The 19,179-nt window shown below is 48.4% G+C and overlaps 3 protein-coding genes across 6 annotated transcripts; 2 read left to right on the forward strand and 1 right to left on the reverse strand.

Annotated features, from left to right (window-relative positions):
* The first annotated feature begins 574 nt into the window (after positions 1 to 574).
* On the forward strand, positions 575 to 2,529 carry LOC108040108. 2 transcript variants are annotated; one of them, XM_017117365.2, is made up of 4 exons: positions 575 to 839; positions 904 to 1,300; positions 1,362 to 2,091; positions 2,151 to 2,529. In XM_017117365.2, exons 1-4 carry the CDS (start codon positions 816 to 818, stop codon positions 2,395 to 2,397), a joined length of 1,398 nt encoding a protein of 465 aa, XP_016972854.1. In that variant the 5' UTR covers positions 575 to 815; the 3' UTR covers positions 2,398 to 2,529. The 2 variants fall into 2 exon arrangements, with proteins under 2 accessions (XP_016972854.1, XP_016972855.1); XM_017117366.2 differs by having other exon boundaries at positions 576 to 798.
* A 107-nt stretch (positions 2,530 to 2,636) lies between these two features.
* Positions 2,637 to 3,270, forward strand: LOC108040109. The gene has a single exon (XM_017117367.1). It carries the CDS (start codon positions 2,799 to 2,801, stop codon positions 3,243 to 3,245), a length of 447 nt encoding a protein of 148 aa, XP_016972856.1. The 5' UTR covers positions 2,637 to 2,798; the 3' UTR covers positions 3,246 to 3,270.
* A 52-nt stretch (positions 3,271 to 3,322) lies between these two features.
* LOC108040107 lies at positions 3,323 to 19,176 on the reverse strand. Of its 3 annotated transcripts, XM_017117364.2 has the most exons (8): positions 18,971 to 19,176; positions 18,814 to 18,878; positions 13,780 to 13,996; positions 13,643 to 13,712; positions 6,800 to 13,583; positions 5,597 to 6,727; positions 4,855 to 5,528; positions 3,323 to 4,796 (listed from the first exon to the last, which is right to left on the reverse strand). In XM_017117364.2, the coding sequence occupies exons 3-8, from the start codon at positions 13,965 to 13,967 to the stop codon at positions 3,579 to 3,581; spliced, it is 10,065 nt and encodes a 3,354-aa protein (XP_016972853.1). In that variant the 5' UTR covers positions 13,968 to 13,996; positions 18,814 to 18,878; positions 18,971 to 19,176; the 3' UTR covers positions 3,323 to 3,578. The 3 variants fall into 3 exon arrangements, with proteins under 3 accessions (XP_016972853.1, XP_016972851.1, XP_016972852.1); XM_017117362.2 differs by lacking the exon at positions 18,971 to 19,176 and having other exon boundaries at positions 18,814 to 18,941; XM_017117363.2 differs by lacking the exons at positions 18,814 to 18,878; positions 18,971 to 19,176 and adding an exon at positions 14,061 to 15,828.
* Positions 19,177 to 19,179: the final 3 nt, after the last annotated feature.

Genomic DNA, 19,179 nt, shown 5'->3' on the forward strand with positions numbered 1-19,179 from the left:
GTTAATTGTTGTTTAAAGATTGTTGATTGTTGATTTTGGACTATTGATAGTTGGTTGTTAATTTTTGATTGTAGATTGTTGCATGTTGACTGTGTATTTATGATTGTTGTATGTTACATGTTTCATGAAGCATGTTTCATGAAGCAAGTATCATGTATCATGTTGTATGTTGCATGTTATATGTTGCATGTTGCATGTTGGATGTTGGATGTTGCATGTTTCATGTTGCCTGTTGCATGTTTCATGTTGCACGTTACATGTTGTATGATTCATGTTTAATGTTTATTGATTATTGATTATTGATTAATGTTAATGTTGCATATTGAGTGTTGCATGTTTCATGGAATACTTAGAGCGAGTGTGGCTTAGTTCTCTAAAAATTTACGTTTACATTTTGGTTTTGTATTTTTGGGTAAATTATTCAAAATGTAAATGTTAAGACTAATTTTGAAATTAGTGAAACTACACTGCACGAAATAAAAAACTGTTTCTATCCTGAGGTGATTTTGCATCCCTGGCGTATCAGGTGGCGATAGTTTGATAGTCACGCGCGTCAGCTGTGCCTTCCGTTACCCCAAATTCAAAAACCAAACTGACCCAAAGCCTTTAATGGTTCCTCTGGATTTTCGAGGTCGAGGGCTTACGTGTATCTTCACTAATTTCACCAAGTTAATCTATGATTGCCTGTGTGGTGAGGTGCGGGCTGGGCGTGATTATAGCGCCGCTATATAAAACCCACTCCCCAGTCGGCCCCCAAAACAGTCTCGCTGAGATCACCATTATCGTAGTAACTGGCTGGTGAGCAGGATGGTTATATGTATATCGGAGATGGGGGGCAGGTCATTGAACTGCATGTGAAAGCGACAAGACAATTGACTGCAATTGCAACTCTTCATTCTACAGAGCAAGATGTCAACGCAGCAGCAACAACTGGACTACATTGAGCGCCACTTGGTGTACGACATCTTCAAGTACTTCGGGTCGGGTGTGTCGCTGGAGGGACACAGAGTGGAGTGCTCCAACGGGCTGGACGGATTCATGTCCGCCCTGTTCACCGTTGAGCTGGATCTTGTGGTCGCCGAGCGTAAGCGCACGGAGGTGGTCCTGGTCAAGTTCATGAAGGGCACAGAGGAGTTCCGAGAGTATAGCAACTCGTACATCCAGTTTGCCAACGAGGTGTTCGCCTACGCCGAGATCCTGCCAGCTTACGAGCACCTTCTGCGTACCAGTCACCTGTCCAACGAAGTGGTGGCCAACTGGGTGCCGCGCTGCTACTTTGCCAAGTTTGGGGAAGTCAATGGTGGGTAGAACCAGAAACAATGAGATTATGCAGCCACACTAATCCTTGCCCAATCCTGCAGGCCTTGGAAGCGGCCGTGAATCAGTCCTAGCTCTAAAGCATATCAAAGGCGATGGCTATCAGTTGGGCCCGCGTTTGATCCTCCGCCGGGATCAACTGGAGGCCATGGTGGGTCTGGTTGGACCCTTCCATGCCCTGGGATATGCCACACGAATACTTCAGCCGCAGGTTCATGCCCGCCTGCGTTCAGGCGTGGTGGACATGTCCTTTGTCTCCAACTCGGGCAAGTCCGGTTTCGATGCGCTCTACCGCGTGGCCTTCGATCGCTTCTACGAGTTCTACGATCGGCAGAAAGATCAGCTCATCAAGGACACCGATGCTGGCTTTGCCACCGCCATCGAGCGGTTGCGAGAGAAGTACTTCGCAAATCCCACGCATCTTCTAGAGCGGATTCGCACCACGTCGTACGCCGAGGATCAGCCGGATAGCCACTTTGCCACCTTCCAGCATGGCGACTACAATCGTAACAACGTGCTCTTCCACTATGGCGACGATGGCCAGGTGGATGCCATCAAGACCATCGATTTCCAAGAGCTGCGCTTCAGCACCACGGCCATTGACCTGAGCTTTTTTATGTACATGAACACGCCCTCGGAAGGAAGAGAGGAGATCTTTGCGGATCTGCTAAGGAAGTACCACAAGCACATGATCGAAATGCTGGAACTAGTGCTGCATCGCAATCGGGATGAGTTGGGCGACGAGCGGGTGGAGCAGCTCCTGGCGGACTACAGGTGGGTAGAGGATATGTTTCCCATCATCTCCCATGATTTTAATTTCCCTCGCTTCACAGCTATGAACCTTTTGAGGGCCACTTCAAGCGATATGCCTTTTATGGGGTGATGATCTGCATGCATTTCATGCCCTGGCTGCTGGGCAGTGAAACGGATTGCGCCGAGTTGTCCCGGCTCTTCGACACGGACATGCATGGTCAGGCCTTCCATCAACTATCGCTGGACATTGGTGGTGACGTGGCCAACGGGGAGATCTTCAAAACGGTGCGCCACGCCTACGAGCACGGCTACATGGACGAGATATAGGCTCAACCGCACCCTTATCGAACGTTTAAACAATACATGGTCTTGGCCATAATCTCACATTATAAATAGCATCTGCAGAATTTCTCGTTTATGTAGCGATAACATTAAAAAATCTGACTGTTGCATACCCAATATCTGCCTGCTTTGAGACCAAACCAAGTACTGACTTCCAGTTAGACACCGCAGCACACAGGTTAAGTTTTGCGTGGCCTTGATTCACTTTTGAATATTCATATTATACGGCAGCTTTATCAACTGTGATATGTGGCGTCACATCAAAAACACCCAAAATACGGAAATTATTTGAACAACTGCTGGGTATTGGTGGCACAGTTGTCTATTTAAGAAGCACGGCTGCGGGGTCGCCAGGAGTTTAGTTGAAGATTGAATGCGGAAGCAACATGCGGTATATATTTGTGACCTTTCTATTGGCCATTATCCAGCTGTCCGCTGCAGTGCAGGTGCAAACCGAGCACACCATTGTCGAGAAGTGGAGTTGGCGGGACAACAAGGGCAACGGAGATTCCGGTGGCTATCAGTACTCCACAACGCTGGACAATGACGAAGATCTGGACGGCGATGAGGATCAAGACGAAGAGGACGAGGATGATGCCGAGGATCTGCTGGCCCAAGCCAACGCCGCCAGTCCAGACGAGGATGAGGAGAGCTGCGAGTACAGCTGTCCGCGGTACTATCGCCCCGTCTGCGCCCTCCGCAATGGCCGGCAGGTGACCTTCTCCACGCCCTGTGAATTCCATAACCAAGTGCGGTGCGCCAGCGTCCTGAGGAGCCGGGGTCAGGGTGACACGGCGCCCGTCTTTCAGTACCACCACGATGGTGCCTGCTAAATTAAAAGATTCATTCAATTAAGAAGCCGCTTTGTGTTCTACAATATTCCATTATTTGAGCATATTTAAAACGACAATTTAATCAATTGAATGTCGACGTTATATCATAGTCTCCAAATTTATCTCTCCTCCTACTCCCTAACTACTTCTTTTTAAGTCTTACAAATGTAGTAAACATAGGGTCTTAATTACGTAAAAAAAAGGTTTTTTGAATGCTTAATTAGTTTGGAACTAGCACAACTACACATAAAGAGTATAATCAAGGCTGTAAGCCGATGTAATAGTTTTAAAAATAAGTGTAATAATGGTGTGGTCTTAGTCTAGAAAAAAGTTTTACGGTCCAGTGCGGACAACGTAGCTGTTGCGGCGCTTAGTTAGGCCGAGAAAGTTTCCCGTCGTCGTGGCCGGGGCCCTAAGTGGAGGTGTGGCAGCAGCGGATGAAGTTGATAGAACGTTGTTAAGGGCAGACGATCTAGCGACCTCTCTCCCAGCTTGAGCCAGCTGCCGTTGTTGCGCCGGCTCCTCCTGCCGTGATATCCTGAGTAGTTCGTCCGGATTCAGTGTCTTACGGCGTTTTGCGATGCGTCCCAACATCACAGCTGGATGCGCCTGGATCTCAACCTGCGTCTGTCCCGCGACCCCCGTCGACTTAAGTCTGATGTGCAACCGAGGGATTGGCGGCTGCTGGGCCTTGGCCATCAGTTCCTCGTCGAGTTTGCGCATCATGGATTCGTCGTTGTAGCGCGTATACCGCAGACTGCTCTTTGTGATAATCAGACCGTTCTGGAACTGGTAGTGCACCTGCATGAGGAACTTCCTCAGGTCGTTGTATGAGTGCACTGCCCGGAAGCGATGCACATCGTCGCGGTGGAAGGTATAGCAGTGCTGGATGTACTCCTCGAAGCCGCCTTTCTGGTGTCGGGTGCAGAAGTGGCAGTACCGGAAGCGGCTGTAGTGGTCCACCATGTGGCGCAGCGTAGTTAACTCGTCGGACGAGGTGAACATGCAGAAGAAGCAGTGGTAGATCACCGGGGCCTTCAGCTGACGGAAGCAGAATGGTTCGCCGGGCTTGTTGTGCTCCATGCGGCCGTGATGGCCGATCGCCACCTTCGTGGGCATCACCATGCTGCACAGATCGCACTGGTAGTACTCGTTCACGGCGCTGCCGTTTCCACTGGCACACAGTTGCTTAAGGGCATCGAGCTCCGCATCCGTCACTTGCTTCAGGTCGTTGGGCAGGTGACCCAGCCGGTTGATGTGGTTCGCTAGATCCTGCCAGTCGCGATAGCGGTAGTCGCAGTAGGCGCATTCCCCGGGCCGCCGAATGTCTGCGGCAACGATGTTTCGGATAGAGTGCACCTTGACAAGGTGCTCGTCGCGCAGAACTTTCGCGTTGCCCTTGAACATCTTGCACTCGGAGCACAGCAGCTGCGGCTGCACGCGGAAGTAGAAGGGCTGGTCGGGATGGTGTCGGGCCCAATGCTTGGCGCGCAGGTCCTGCAGATTGCTGTTCGTCTCGTCGCAATGCGTGCATGCGAACTCCACAATTTTCTATGGATATGGGGATATTAAGTAAATAAGTTTAATTCCTTCTGCATCTGCCACTTACCGGTTCATCCGACTCCATCTCCATATCGGCCTCACCCTCCTCCGCCTCCTCGTCCGAGGCCAGCAGGTCCACCACTTCCATCACGATTTGTGGCACCTGCACCTTCCTTCCCCCCATTTCCCGACTATGACCCTGTCCCGGCACCTGCTGCTGCTCAAGCTCCACTTCGATGGGCTGTCCCATTTCCCAGCTTACGCTATCGGGCATTTCGTTAACCACGCGTTCAAACTGCATCACAGCCAGTCCGCTTTTTTCCGGATGCATTTTTAAAATGTGCCCGACCACGTTGCGCTCATTCTGATGCCCGACCTCGCAGTGCGGACACTGAAACATGAAACGCGACTTGTGCCTCTCCTCGGAGTGGACGGCGATCTTCTGGAAATTGCTGGCCGACTCGTGACAAAAGCTGCAGTAGAAGCCGAGCAGCTGCTTGTTCTTGGTAACGATGCGCTGGAAGATCTGCATCGGCTGCACGCGCAATCCCGGATGAGTGCATAGGATGTGGTCGATGATCATTGTGGCGGTCTTGTCGCCAAATGGGCAGTAAGGGCAGTGGTACTGGTAGTTCCGGTTGTGAACCGACGCCGCATGAGCCATATTCTGCACGTCCGTGGGAAAGCACTGCATGCACAGGTTGCACGTGAACTCCATCTGGGGCAGGCGCAACAGTTTGGCTGAAGGAGAGGGGGAGAAATACTTGAGATGGCTATTCAAATGCTGGATGGGCATGCGATGCACTTACGTGTCTTTAGCCAGCGCGCGGAGATCGTCCCGTCGTCACCGTGACGGTGCACCACCACGTCCACGTTCTGGTTGTAATGACGATCCTGGATGTGTCGTTCGATGGCGACGCGCTTGTTGTTGTAGCGCTCGCAAGCGCCGCACTGGAAGATGTGCCGCTTGTGCATTAGCAAATGAGCCAGATACTTTTCCACGCTGGCCTGCCCCGTCTGGCGCGTCTTGCAGTGCTGGCAGGATATCATTTCCGAGTACTTGTGTTCGGAAGACATGTGCTGGCGCAGCACCCGTTCCGAGGACAGCACAGTACCACATTTGGCGAAGCCGCAGCGGTAGCGGTTCCTCGAGGGCACATACTCAAACGGCGGTCTGATAGGCTTGTGCACGCCAGGAACTATTGGATCCGGCTGCGGTGGCTCTGGCTGGGAACTTTGTCCGGAAGTACCTGGTGCTATTGGTTCCTCGGCAACTGTAGCTGAGTCAGCTGTTGGGCTTGCAGAGTCTGCCCCTGGCATTACTGCTAACTCCTCCGATTGGTAGGCCTGGTAAATGGCCTCCTCCTTGTGCTTGTAGAGATGCTGCTGCATGGTGGGCCGATCCGAGGTGACGAAGGGGCACTCTCCGCAGCGCAGCCCTCCGGGGAAGTTTTGAACACGGGGCAAGAGGCGCACCTCAGAGCCGCGGAAAACGGTTTTCGTGCCCTGCCGCCGGAGGTCCAGCTCCTCAAACAGCTTGCGCTGAAAACTCTGCATCTGCTGTTCTCCAAAGGGCTGCTCAAGGGCGGCCACATACCAATCGGCTTCCACGCCTTCCTTGGCCACGCCATCAGGCATCGTTTGCAGCTGGATGAACTGCAGCTGTCGGTTGACCAGGTCGAAGGCCTCGCCATGCTCGTTGCGCATGTGGTACAACATTAGGCGCTTGTTGACGGCCGTGGCCAAACAGATGGCGCAGAATATGCTGTGGCGGGCGTGGGTCTGCTGCAGATGCGTACGCAGTGCTGGCGGGAGCATCATCTGGCTGCAGTACTTGCACTTCACCTGGTCGCGGACGTGGTAGCGCACATGGTTCACGAACTGCTCTTCCGTCAGACGCACAATGCAGCCCTTTTGGGGGCAGGCGAACAGTCTGTCCTCTGTAGAAATAAAAACAAATTTTCCGAGTTAACGCAGTTGAAACCCATTTATTTACATGCCAGTTCACTCACCACTGTATCCCGTGGGCCTGAGCAGATCCGTGACCGCATCGGTCAAGGTCACGGGCCCAGTGGGGGGTGCGGCAACTCCTGATCCTCCTGTCGCTGGCACACAGTTTTGCACATTGACGGGCTGGACCGCCGGGATTGCGGCTGGGAGACGGGCGATGTTGGCCGCATTGCCCCGCTGACTAAGCTTGTCCCGGATCAGCTGGCTCACAGAGGGCGGTCCGGTTACACTGTCCAGGTCAGAGCGCGGTGCCAGGTCGTGGATGAACACTCCGTGGCGCAGATAGTCATCCACGTCGACAGCCACGTGAGAGCAATAGGCGCAGTTGAGATAATCGGTGCTACGGAAGCTAAAGCTGTGAAACTTCATATGTTCCCTGACGAACATGACCTTGTGGGCGGAAAAGTTGCAGTTGTTGGCCATGCAACGAAATCGATTTCCCTCCACAGCTACAGAAGCAGCAGACAGCTCAGAATGAGTCTCTCCCACGACTAGCGATGGCACTGCATCCCCGGCCATCTGAGCCCCGCTGTAAACCTGGCTAATGGCCAAGCCCAAACCACTCTGATAGTTTATTATGACAGGCTGCTCGACAGCTAGCTCCGTTGGCGGTGTGTTTGGCTTGGCGCAAAGGAACTCGCCCAATCCGACGGCATTGAAATCAACCTGCTGATTGGGCGGCCGAGGCTCCGCCGCCAGCAGAACCCTGAGCATTTCGTTGGACGGCTCCTCCGCTGCTGGATTGTTCAGACGATCGCCAGTGAAGCGACGAACCCTTAGTTTGGGAAGCACTGGAACAGGTTCAGGATCCGGAACAATGGCCGGTGGCACCTCTACCTCTACCACAGTAGGCGGTTGAGGAGGCAGGGCGGGTCTGTCCACCATGTGCTCGTCCCTCATGTGACGCAGTTCCCCGGATATACTAAGATTCGTGCCCATCGCACTAATCCCCGGGCAGATGGCACATCTGCCACTCCAGCGAACCTGCGGGTGCTCTAACGCAAAGTGATTCTCAAGGCCTTCCAGCTCATTGGAGAAGAGAAAAGTGCAGCCCGGCCGCATGCAGAAATAGGATGCCTGGCGGTGTTGTTCTCCATCTGATGAGGACTTTCGAAAGGCCACATTCTCCACCTGTTTGGGTGGCGACAAGAGACGCGTTGGAGTGACGGCAGCTGCTTCAGGTGTAGCGGAAACAGGGGTCGCTTTCACCTTTTTCGGCACCGGAGCCGGTTCGGGCTCTAGGGGCCGCATCCTGGGCATCAGTTCGCTGGGATCGGGCACATCGTTGCTGCTATCGCTGCTGCTACTCGCAATTGAAGCCACTGGTTTGCCGGATCGGGTGCCCTTCCTTATGCGCGAGCAGAAGCGATTGAAGACATGGAAAATGCTCTTTGAGCCCTTGGAGTTGCGCTTGGCCGTCTCCAGATCAACCCACTCATCGGTGACCGCGCCGTCGTTATCATCGTCATCTTCATCATCGTCGTTTACGTTTTCGCCATTGCCATCGCCATCATCATTTGGCTCAACCGCCGCCGAATCATTGCCAGCGGTTTGCTGGCTCAGCGGTTCGTCCTCTATCTCAACGTCGGAACCATCGCTGCCAATGCCATCGAGTACAGCCAACTCAGCCAAACTGACTTCAGGCAGCTTATGAGCTGAATGCTGCACAGGTGGTCGGTGAGGTGGAGTCACTTCCTTTACAACTAGATCTTCCTCCATTGGCGATGGCTCTGGTTCGGTTGGATCTTGTTCGGTTGGCTCTTGTTCGATTGGCTCTTGTTCAATTGGCTCTGGTTCCACCTGTTCGGCAACCACATCGAGCAGCACGACAGGCTTCTCGTCTACCATCAAGCTCTTGTTTTGCAGGGCCTGTTCTTCGTCCAGGCCCTCCTCCAAATCCGCGTCCATTTCGATATCCATCAGACATTCGTTGATCACCAACACGGGCTCCTTTTCCGGCGGAGGCTGCGGTAGCTCCGGCAACTCTGGATCCACCTCCATATCGGCCGCTTGTGTCTCTTCCTCTTCCCTTTCTCGCTTCACTCGACGAGCCGATTTTTTGGCCATTTTCTTGAACCGGATCTTTACCTTCTTTTTCTGCACTCCCTTTGTGGCCGCCTTTGATGAGATGGGAACATTGGCTTTTGGACTTTCACTTGGTTTGGCGGTATCATCCTCATTTCGTTCCTGGTTAACAATGGTTTTATTCTTTGACTCCTCGCTAGGTACGTCAGCCGTGGTGCAGAGCACCACCTCCTCCCGCCCCACACTCTCCAGCTGCTCCTTCGTCAGGCCGTGCTGCTCCACCAGATGCCGATCCATGTTCTCCTTGTTCTGCTGCACAAACTGGCAGAGATGGCACACGTGGACTTTCATCGGCAGTCGGCCGTTGTTGGGATTGCTCAGAGCCTTGGCGCCCGGCCCACAGGAAGCGGTGTGCATATGTATCTTACTTTGGTGGCTTTGCGGGAAGTTGCAATGGGAGCACTGCTGGCGCGGCTCGCCCAGGTGGGAGTTCAGATGATCGCCCAGGTTCTGCTGGCCGAGCAGGAGTAGCTTCTCGCAGAACGGACACTTGAAGTGGAACACTTTGTAGCTCCGCTGCAAAATCCAGTAGTCCGGACGATTGCCTCGTCCCGCTCGCAGTTCGTCTAGCACTCCTGGTGGCAAACGAGCAGCGAAATGCTCCTTATGATACATCATGTAGTGACAGACAGAGCTCCTGCGGATCGGCTTTAAGCAGACAACGCACTTGATGTTAGCCTTGGACTTTGAGTGCCACTCGGGATTTATGTTGCAAACATTCTTCTTCACTTTGCGCTCCTTCGATGTCTTTATTTGTTCCGTCTCTGGTTGCTGATTTAGCTTTTTGGTAAGCTCTTCCAAGGCAGGACATCTCTTGATCCTCACTCTGCAGCTCTTGGTCTTCAGCAAAGATGCCTTAAACGTGGTTCGATTGATTCCGCTATTAAAGGATCGGGATCCAGGCGTGAAGGCTTTGCCCCTTCGCGCCACATTCCGGATGAAAATGGGACTGGCCATGGAGGGGCTGGATATGCTATCGGGGGTGGGTGAGGCTCGCGCCAAAGATGGGGTTCGAGAGCGCTGGGAACTAGATCGCGTCTGCGATGGAGTGCGGGAACGCCGCGTACAGGCCCTCCGTCCGGTGGCCCGCAGCACATCATCGCCGTAGTACATTTGCGCAATGTCATCGTTCAGCTTATCCAGTTCGTTGCGCTTTTTTCGCGGTTTCGCGCGAGGTTTGGGCGGGGGTGGTATTACGGACTGTGGGACCGACTCCGCAGAGTTTTCGTCCACGTCCATAATGTGGGCATGCATGCTGTTCTCTGCCGGTTGCTTATCCGTTGTATCCCTGACCTCATTAATTTCCTTTGTTTCTAAGCAAGCTCTCTTTGGCTCCACTGAGTTATCAGCAGTTTCCACGTGAATGGTTTGCCTCCTGCGCTTACGATTTGGAGCGGCAACAGGGGCGACTTCTATGGCATCAACTTTTAAAGAACTTTCTGTAGACTTGGCTGCTCCAGGAGCAGGAGTCTTCGCCCTGGAAGTGCCACCATCGTCAGCCTTTGCCCGAGATCTATTGATCTGTCCCAAGCCAAAGATGCTCCGGCTTAGATCCGTCTCGTTAAAGGAGGCCTCCAGACCGCGTGTTCGACGTTTTCCGCTGATAATGTTCTGCGTGGACACGCTACAATTGTCATTTGTCTTCTCAAACATGTTGGCCAGACTGCGGGCGTTCTGAGACTTGCGCCTCTGCTCCTGCAGGTCTTCGTAGAGAAGGCTTGTAGAGATCTCCTCCTTGTTCACCAGCGGCTTACTGGCCGTGGGAGCCATGGAGTTGCGTCGCTGCATAATACGGTGCAGAAGTTGAAGCGAAGGCCCTGGCACCTCCTCGTCGTCGTGCTCATCCTCAAACCGCTCTGATGGCTTTTTGTTCTTCTCATCGTTGAGCACCATCAAAGTGGCATTGGGACCAACAATAATTTTCATCTTAGAGAGCTTGGGAGGGTGTTCATCCTTCCCTTCCGCGTCAACTTTTACTTTGTCGTCTTTCTCCTCGGGTTTCCCCAAATTCGCGTTCGTTGACGTTGCCTCTGAAGTGGAAACACCGCGCTTCCTCGGGGCCTTCGTACCCGTCGGTCCCTTTATCTTATTTAAAATGTCGAAAAGATCCCCATCATCGTCTTGTTCTATCGAAAATGTTGCAGAAATTGTTGCCTTCGAGGTGGAAGTCGTGCTTTCGGCCGCCGGTCCGCCGATCTTGGCTATGATCTCGAGCTCATCGACCGGCGGCTGGGCTTGCTGGCTGTCGGGAGTGCTGAGCGGTAGTTCTGGAAGAGGAGAGGCGTTTGTCTCACTGACGGGCGGTTCGTTCTCCAAGTTGTCTGTGTTTTCTGAGCTGTCCACACTGTTCACGCTCTCTGTGTCGCCAGATTTCTTTTCATTCTCCCTGTCTAGTTGTTTCCTTGCCTTTTTGCCGGATCTACTCTTTTCCTTGTCGGACTTCTTATCCTGCGATTTGTGATGCTTACTGGACTTATCCACATTGTTTTCCAGCTTATCGTTGCCCTTTTCCACCTTTTCTTTATCCTTAGTCTTATCTAATTGTGTATCTTTATTCTTATCTCTATCCTTTTTGGCATCACAGGATTTGCTTGTAGGGGAATTTGAGGAGCAGCTTAGGTTGTCCCCATCTAAATTGACTGAGTTTGGGGTAGTCGTAGCTACTGGCGGTGTTTTTTTCGGAATCCGAAAGTCTAGCTTTTTAGTCAACAGACCGAGAGTGCAGTTGCGGTAGGATGTGTCCAGTTCCGGCACAGGTGTCACTGGTGCCGCTGTGGCAGCCTGACTTTCTTCCAGCTTTCGCTGGTTCTCGGCAGCAAGCAGCTTACGCTGCTTCTCTTCGGCATCCAGTTCACGCTGAGTGTCCGCATCCAATTGGCGTTGCTTTTCTGCGGCCTTTGCCTTGGCTTCCGCCTCAGCGCGAGCCTTAGCCTTCCGGTGCTCCTTATATGTCCGAGGTATATCTTTAGATCGGTCGAATCGGGAATTCTGGTTACCACCACCACCCCGTGGGTTGTGACCTCCACGATATCCACCACGGAAGCTGGACGAGCCATTAAAGCCTCCTGCGTTTCCGCTCCCATTTTGATTACCCATAAAGCCTCTGGCGTTGGGCCCGCTTACCTTGTGACTGCCTCTCCAGCTGGACTTGTTGTAGGCATTTCCAGTTCCATTTCCGTTAACGTTCTGACTATTATTAGGGTTGCCCGACTGCCAACCATTGGCTTCATCGTAGTCATTGTAGATGGTTGAAGCACGACGCGGATCACTGAAATAAGGCAGTACCTGAGGCTGTTGTGGCGACGGCTGCTGCGGCTGCTGCGTCTGCTGCGGCTGCTGATGTGAATGGGCGGGCTTGTTCTGCCAGATTCGAGGATCACGTTGTTCTCGAGATTCAGTGCCATTAAGGCGCCTCGGCTCATGACTCGGTTCCCTTGCTACACCAGCTCCATAAGTTCGAACTCCTCCCGGAGAATCTGAGTTGTACTGCTGAGGAGCATTAAAACCGCTGCCCTCCAGGGGAATGTTCGAATATGGATGCCACGTACCGGACCTCATGCTCGGTGGTGGCGGAATAGGCGAGGGAGAACGAACAGTGGGCGGAGTCACTGGTGTTAAGCTTTCGTTATTGTTGTTATTGATACTGAGCTTGGGCAGGCTTAAGTTCTTCTTGCCGCGCGGATCGTTTATGTTAGAAGACAGTGGTGGCATTTCCTGCCCCATTAATGTTATAGCTCCTTCTTTTAACGCCGCCAGTTTCCTGCGAGCTTCCTTCAGAGTATTTGTGGGACTCGGAATGCTGGGTGTCGCCTGAGCTGGAGCCTCCTTACATGACAAAGGCTGGCCTGCATCTTTTCCGCACAGCCTTGGGGAAGCTTCCTGCAGCGGAACGGGCAGCGGAACGGTCGGCGGAACGGGCAGCACAAGCGGTGAGCTCCGGCGCACAAAATCCTGCTTGTGTGAAGGCCCCAGATTTGCTGGCAAATGGTGGGTGAACTGCGGCGATGGGGTGGCCTTCGCAGCACTTCCTGGATAGGATCGGCGCAAAAATTCAGTTTCGGGCGGAGCAGCAGCGCTTGATTCTTTGGTTGATGGGGATGATGTCGTTTGTTGGGCGTTGGCCCGCTGCTTTTTTTCCTCCATGCGGGCCTCATGCATTGCAGCCAGCACACCGCGATTCAGAGGATTGGACACCAGTTCTGGTTTCTTCTTCTGCGCGGCTGGTACTGTCTGTGGAATGGCTGGTGGTCCTGTATCACGGACTTGAGCTGAGACGGATGGTTCTGAGTCCCTAGGTTTTTGCACCTCATTTGTTGGCTTTGCGCTGGAAATCTTTGGGATGGCCAAGGAGTCGGAAGTCTTAGGGGTGGTCAAGAAACCGGGAGCCTTAAGGGTGGGTAAGGAGCCTGAAGTCTTTGTTGCGTCGGACGAGCCTAAAGTCTTTGTGAAAGAATTGGAGCCGGAGGCACTGGCTTTCGCGCTGGGTCCCGGCTCCGGTGCCTTTGGAGGCGCTGGCTTGGACTTAGTGGCAGCCGATGAAGGGATGAGTGAGCCGCTTGACTTGATACCTTTACTTGGCTGGGGCTGTTTGGCAGGTGGATGTGTGGCGATACTTGACTGATTGGAGGAAGTCGACGAGACAGACTCGATCTCAGTATGGTCACTGATATCGATGATTTCCTTGACGGTGGGCTGAAGCCTCTGCGGGTCCAAAATCAAGTGTTAGGAAAGATGTGATCGTTGATCCACACTCGACTTACCGGTTCGAATTTCGTCCTGAGCTTGCCGATGATCTGTTCGATCTTACTTAGCGTGTTCATTGATACATTTCTAAAAATGAAGGATTGGATGTTGAATAACCAATCTTAGTGGTCGGGTCTAGGTCCATATCACTTACTCGCGCTCCAGCAGGCGGACCAGCGCATCCAACCGCTGACCCTGAACCTTCGAGAGATTTTGCTGGTATAAAGTCTGCACACGCTGGATGAAGGGCACACACGATCGGATCTCCTGCAGTTTGGCCTTGACCTCTTCGACATAGGTGGACCCCTCAACCTCCATTACTTCATCCTCGCTGTCGTCCATGCTGGCAGCTCGATTCGTATCCGACTCCTCTGTGGGTTTTAGGGGTTATTACAAGGGTTAACTGGATGGCCATGTGCATGTAGGGTTCCTTACTCTCCAAATCTAGCACAAAAGCGCACACTTCACACACCGAATGGCAAACACAACTAAAATGTCATTATAATCATGCTGCAAATAGGAAACTATGTTCCAAATCGGTTGACAGATTAATAAAAGGAACACACATGTACAATTCACGGCGTCGCTAAACGAATAACAACAACTGTGGCGCCGAATCCGAACACGGGCTAATGCGATAAATCGAGAAATCGATACTTTCTACTGTCTTTTATCCTTCTTAACATATTTGCGCACATGGTACTGTGCGAGTTAATTCAAGCTGGTTGTTTGGTAACCGTGTTATTTACTTTCCTATCCACCCTATTCCTTAAACCACTTAAAAATAAAAAAATATTATCTCGCGGTATTTTTCCTAGTTGTCTATCGATAGTGCGATAGGCGCACATTGTGTCATCGCTTCTCTCAGGCACACTCGCTAAATAACAAAAAAGCAACAAAACACTCCCCTAAGTGGGCACTTTCAAAAAAACAAATACAATTACAAGGTAATGTCGCAAAGTAAAGAAGGGAGAAAAAGAAATGCGCATTAAAACTACGGCGAAGTGAATTCGCCGCGTGTTGCATTAGTGTGCGTGTGGTAGTTGCCAAGTGTCAGTGTATCAGTGTCGCAGGGCGATCGATTTTTTACTGTTGCTTTTGCAAAGAAAACTAAAAAAAAGGCTTACGATGTTACGATCTTGAACGAAATTAAAGAGTAAATACATACGCATTTCATAACTTCTTCAACCTAAACTACGATTTTAAACCGAGTTACACAACACGGAACACAATAATCGAGTGCATAATACGAATTCAAACAACAACACAGATGTGTGTATCTGGTCTTAGTCGTCTGTTTGAAATAGTGTGCGAAAATTAGCTAAATAAAATATCAAACAAACGGGAGGCACAAAGAAGACACAAAAATATGTTCATACGACATACAACCGTAACACGACCCTTGCCCAGGCTCAAAAATTCGAGAATACCGAGACTTTTAGATCGGCTGATCAAGAATATAGATAATACATGTATACACGACGAACGGATGTTTTGGATGATAAGAAATACCGAATCCGAATACACTGAACACATCAAACCGAATGCTTAACATTATCTGCTGCCCTGTTATTTACAGTTCCGTCTTCTTAAATTTTGTTAGTTGGCTCTTAAGGTTCTCTTAATAATCAATCACTCGATAACTTTTGTAAAGAATCTATGAACAATTTTTTTTTAGAAAACTCTATTTCATTGTGTAACGAAACATACACTTCTTAATCGGCATTCTTGCCTAGCTCGGTCATCTCAGAAATCAACCAGATACATACACATTAACCGTATATCGCGAAATTCTCCACTGGTATACTACTAAGACAGCCAAAGGTCCGAAGATGACGAACTGAGAAAACAGAAAACCGAAAAGGAGGGTGAAGTTTCTCTCGGAAGGCTTGCTACTCATGAAGAAATTTAAGTCTGGTTTGACAACAGAAATCTGGAGCCATCTGGAGATTTATATCAAGGCAAAAGCAGCATTCCTGACAGTTTCTATACCAACTTTTTTTAAAGACCTTTTTTTTGTAGTAAATATATAAATCGGTAAGACCAGAATGCCGCGATGTTATAAATAAAATGATATGATATAAATGGTTAGATATAAGAATACTACATTTAAGTTGATAAATAGTTATGGTAGTCTTTAAAAATAAATTATAAAACTATTAACTTTGTTGTTTTTATCGATGCTGTTATTTTACCGTTCTACCACGAGAACAATTCGCACTGAAGAACTCAGGAAAAATGTTATTTTTAAAAGTATAATACAGTTTTGAAATTTTTGAATTCATCAAAAGGACATCAGTTTGTTCGAAAAATCCAACGAGCTCAAAATTTTTTTTTTACAAGTTTTCTACTTGTCTTGAATTAATTCCTGCGCAGATAGTTTTTAAATGTTTGCCAAAAACGAATAGTTCTTGTTGCTATTTTCAAGGATTAGATATACTTTTAAGTTCGTTTTCAACCGAAAATTTCTTTATTTTCAGTTTTTCAAATTGATAACTCAACTGATGAATGTGTTATTTTGACTTCTTTCGAAAACGTTTCTTTCATCGAGCTAAAAAGCCTATCCAACTTTAAAAAGAAGGTTTAAATGTAGAAATTCGGCCAGAATTACAAGGCTATTGACTTCAACACTCGTTATACATAAATGGGATTAAATCATTCGGCAATTGTTGGTTCATTTGGCGACCACTGGCTTCTTGATAAACAAAACAAACTTTAGTAATCGTGGGTTAAAGCTCAGGATATTCACATTAGCAAAAGACACAGTTCCGTGTCAAATATATTTCCGTTTTTATCGCAAAATGTGGGCATCGTCCCATTCATTGATACGGTGTAAAATGTATTGAAGAGGTTTCATCTTGTACATATGTTATCGATCTTGAAATGTGAAATGTGCTCTTCACACAGCCTCGAGTTAGCTAGCGATTGCTTAGCTCGATTATCCTGTCCACATTGGGCTAATTCCTTCACTCGAGTTACGAACATGTGCTCTTTGCTTGAATTTTGATACGGTAGGTAATAAATTAATGTTTGTCAGCCATATTTTACACGCCGTTTCGACTTCGATTAAAAAAGCTGTCCTAGTCGGGAAAAATCCAGCAAAGTCGGCTGGAATTCCTCTTAACTCCACCTTTGCAACTAGTTTCCATTAATATATGTGTCATTTTAATGGTATTGCTTATTTTAAAAATGGATGCCAAATGCTAATGTTTCAGTATATCATAATTTTCAAATACAACCAGAACCATAACCGTTAATATACCCGTTTAATATACCCTAGCAGAGGGTATTATAATTTTTATCAGAAGTTTATATTTTATATGTGTCAGCAAAGTGTACACTGATCATGTTAAAAAACGATCGTGTAAAGTTTGATAAATTTGTTTCTCGCTGATTGCTCCCTTATACATCAGTTCGTGTCCATCTCTTTAGTTGATTATATCCTAAAGATGTCCAATGCAAATAACATTTGTATACCCTTGCAGAGGGTATTCTAATTTTGGTCCAAAGTGTGCAACGCAGTGAAGGAGACATCTCCCAAGTATATATATTCTTGATCAGGATCGCATCCTGAGTTGATATAAGCATGTCCGTCTGTCCGTCTGTCTATTTCTACGTGAACTAGTCTCCCAATTTTAAAAATATCGATTTTAAACTTTGTACACACCCTTCGCACGGAGTATATAACGGCCGGGATCGGTCGACTATATCCTATTGCCGCTATATAACTGATTAATCGGAAATGCCATAACTTTGGTGTTTGTAAAGTTAGGAAGTTGGGATTTTTTATGAGTATTAAGAATGCATCATATGAAAAATTTCGTCTCCACCCAAAGTTAGCTTTCCTTTCTTGTTTTTAACTAAGAAACACTCTGCTCTGAACGTTCACATAGAGTGCATTTCAGGCGGTTGTAATTTTCTGGTATTTTTTTCGTTGATCTGATTACCGGGGTAAAAAAGGGTCATGACGAAAAGTGTTTGCAAGCTGCGTCTCGCTCTCTAGCATAGCTGACTAACGGATTTCGTCGATCTGAGTACAGGCTTAAGCTACGAAAAATTGATCCGGTAAGGCTAGCAAAACATTCAAATTCTTTTGATTAAACTTGTTGAACAAATCGAATTATCGTTCAATCAAAATCAATAGAGCAGTTTTTCAGTGAAAAATATCTCGTATTTGCAAATAAGGATTTAATTAATATTAAAGCCTACTAATCAGATAAAAACATATTCGCAAGCGGAAAAAAATGTAATCTTCCTAGGTGACTAGAGAGTTTATCCAAACTGAGTGTGTTATGGTCTTACTGTTAAACAGCTGGGTTTGTTAAAATACTGTAAGCAAATCATTTGCGCAATTTGGTATTGTGGCAAAAGAGGAAGATGTTAAAAAAGGAACATACCTGCAGGAAAGGCCCTTAAAGGATATTCTCAAGTACCTTGGCAAGATAAATATACATTACTTGTTTTTTTTTTAATTAATTATTTAAAGTTCAGTTCATTTTTTGTTAGGAAAAACACTCTGCACTGACAACGCAAACTTCAAAAGATTACATTATATATTTTTTCGGTAGGGCATAACGAATAATTCAGGCAGACGGTGAATGGTAATTTTCTTGTATTTTTCGTCGATCTGAGTAAGAGGGTGAAAAAAGGCCTCGCGAAAAGTTTCCGTCAGCTATTTGCCTTTCTTTCTGAGTACTATGCTTAAATGTTGTAAAAGACACTTCTATTGATAAATTCAAATTTGCAAATAAGCCGGGCTTATAAACAAGGTAAAAATCTTTATCGATAATTAAATAATATAAATTCGATATTCGATAAGACCAATCGAACTATCGATATACGCTCAGTGTTTTTCAATAATCCGAAACAAAGCAACAGCGAGCTGAATGTCCTTTCGGTTATTGGCGTTGGTAATAAAATTATCATGCCATTGAATTGACAATGAACTAAATGTTTTTACTAAAGGCAATTGAATTCTTCCCGATAACTTCTGCGCGAAACTTATGCAGACACACTGGCACAAACACACCCGCAAAGCTCACACACATACGACTATCACAGAGAAACACGAGAGCATGACTTTTTTTTTGCTGACCTGCTATTTTTTTTTTCTGCAGCGCACTTTATGTTTTAAAGACCACAATGCTTAACTAGCATACTATAAAATTTTGCAGTTGACTGTACTCACCGAAGCTCTGCCCTTCCCGTTGTTCCTGCGCGATTCTTCTTTCCTATTTTGTATTGGGCTGCGGGCTGTTGTGAAAATAGGCGACGATGTTTGCATATCAAAAGTCGACGTTGAAATGACGGAACAATGCCTGTGTCGCCGAACACTGAACACTTACCGGCGAGAAACAGAGCACCAACACCGACACAAGCACGTGCGCACACCAACAGGGCGACGGAGTCAATTCGCCGTGTCCAATTCGCCGCAACTAAACTATCGCTTGTGCTTCGCCAATACCGCAACCAGCGATGATCCTCTCTGACTATATAAACGATTACTTGTTCGTTTATTATTTTCTTTTTTAAATAATTTGATTACTAATTTTAG

The sequence above is a fragment of the Drosophila rhopaloa genome, unplaced genomic scaffold (assembly GCF_018152115.1).
Source record: "Drosophila rhopaloa isolate 14029-0021.01 unplaced genomic scaffold, ASM1815211v1 contig_3, whole genome shotgun sequence".
NCBI lineage: Eukaryota > Metazoa > Arthropoda > Insecta > Diptera > Drosophilidae > Drosophila > Drosophila rhopaloa.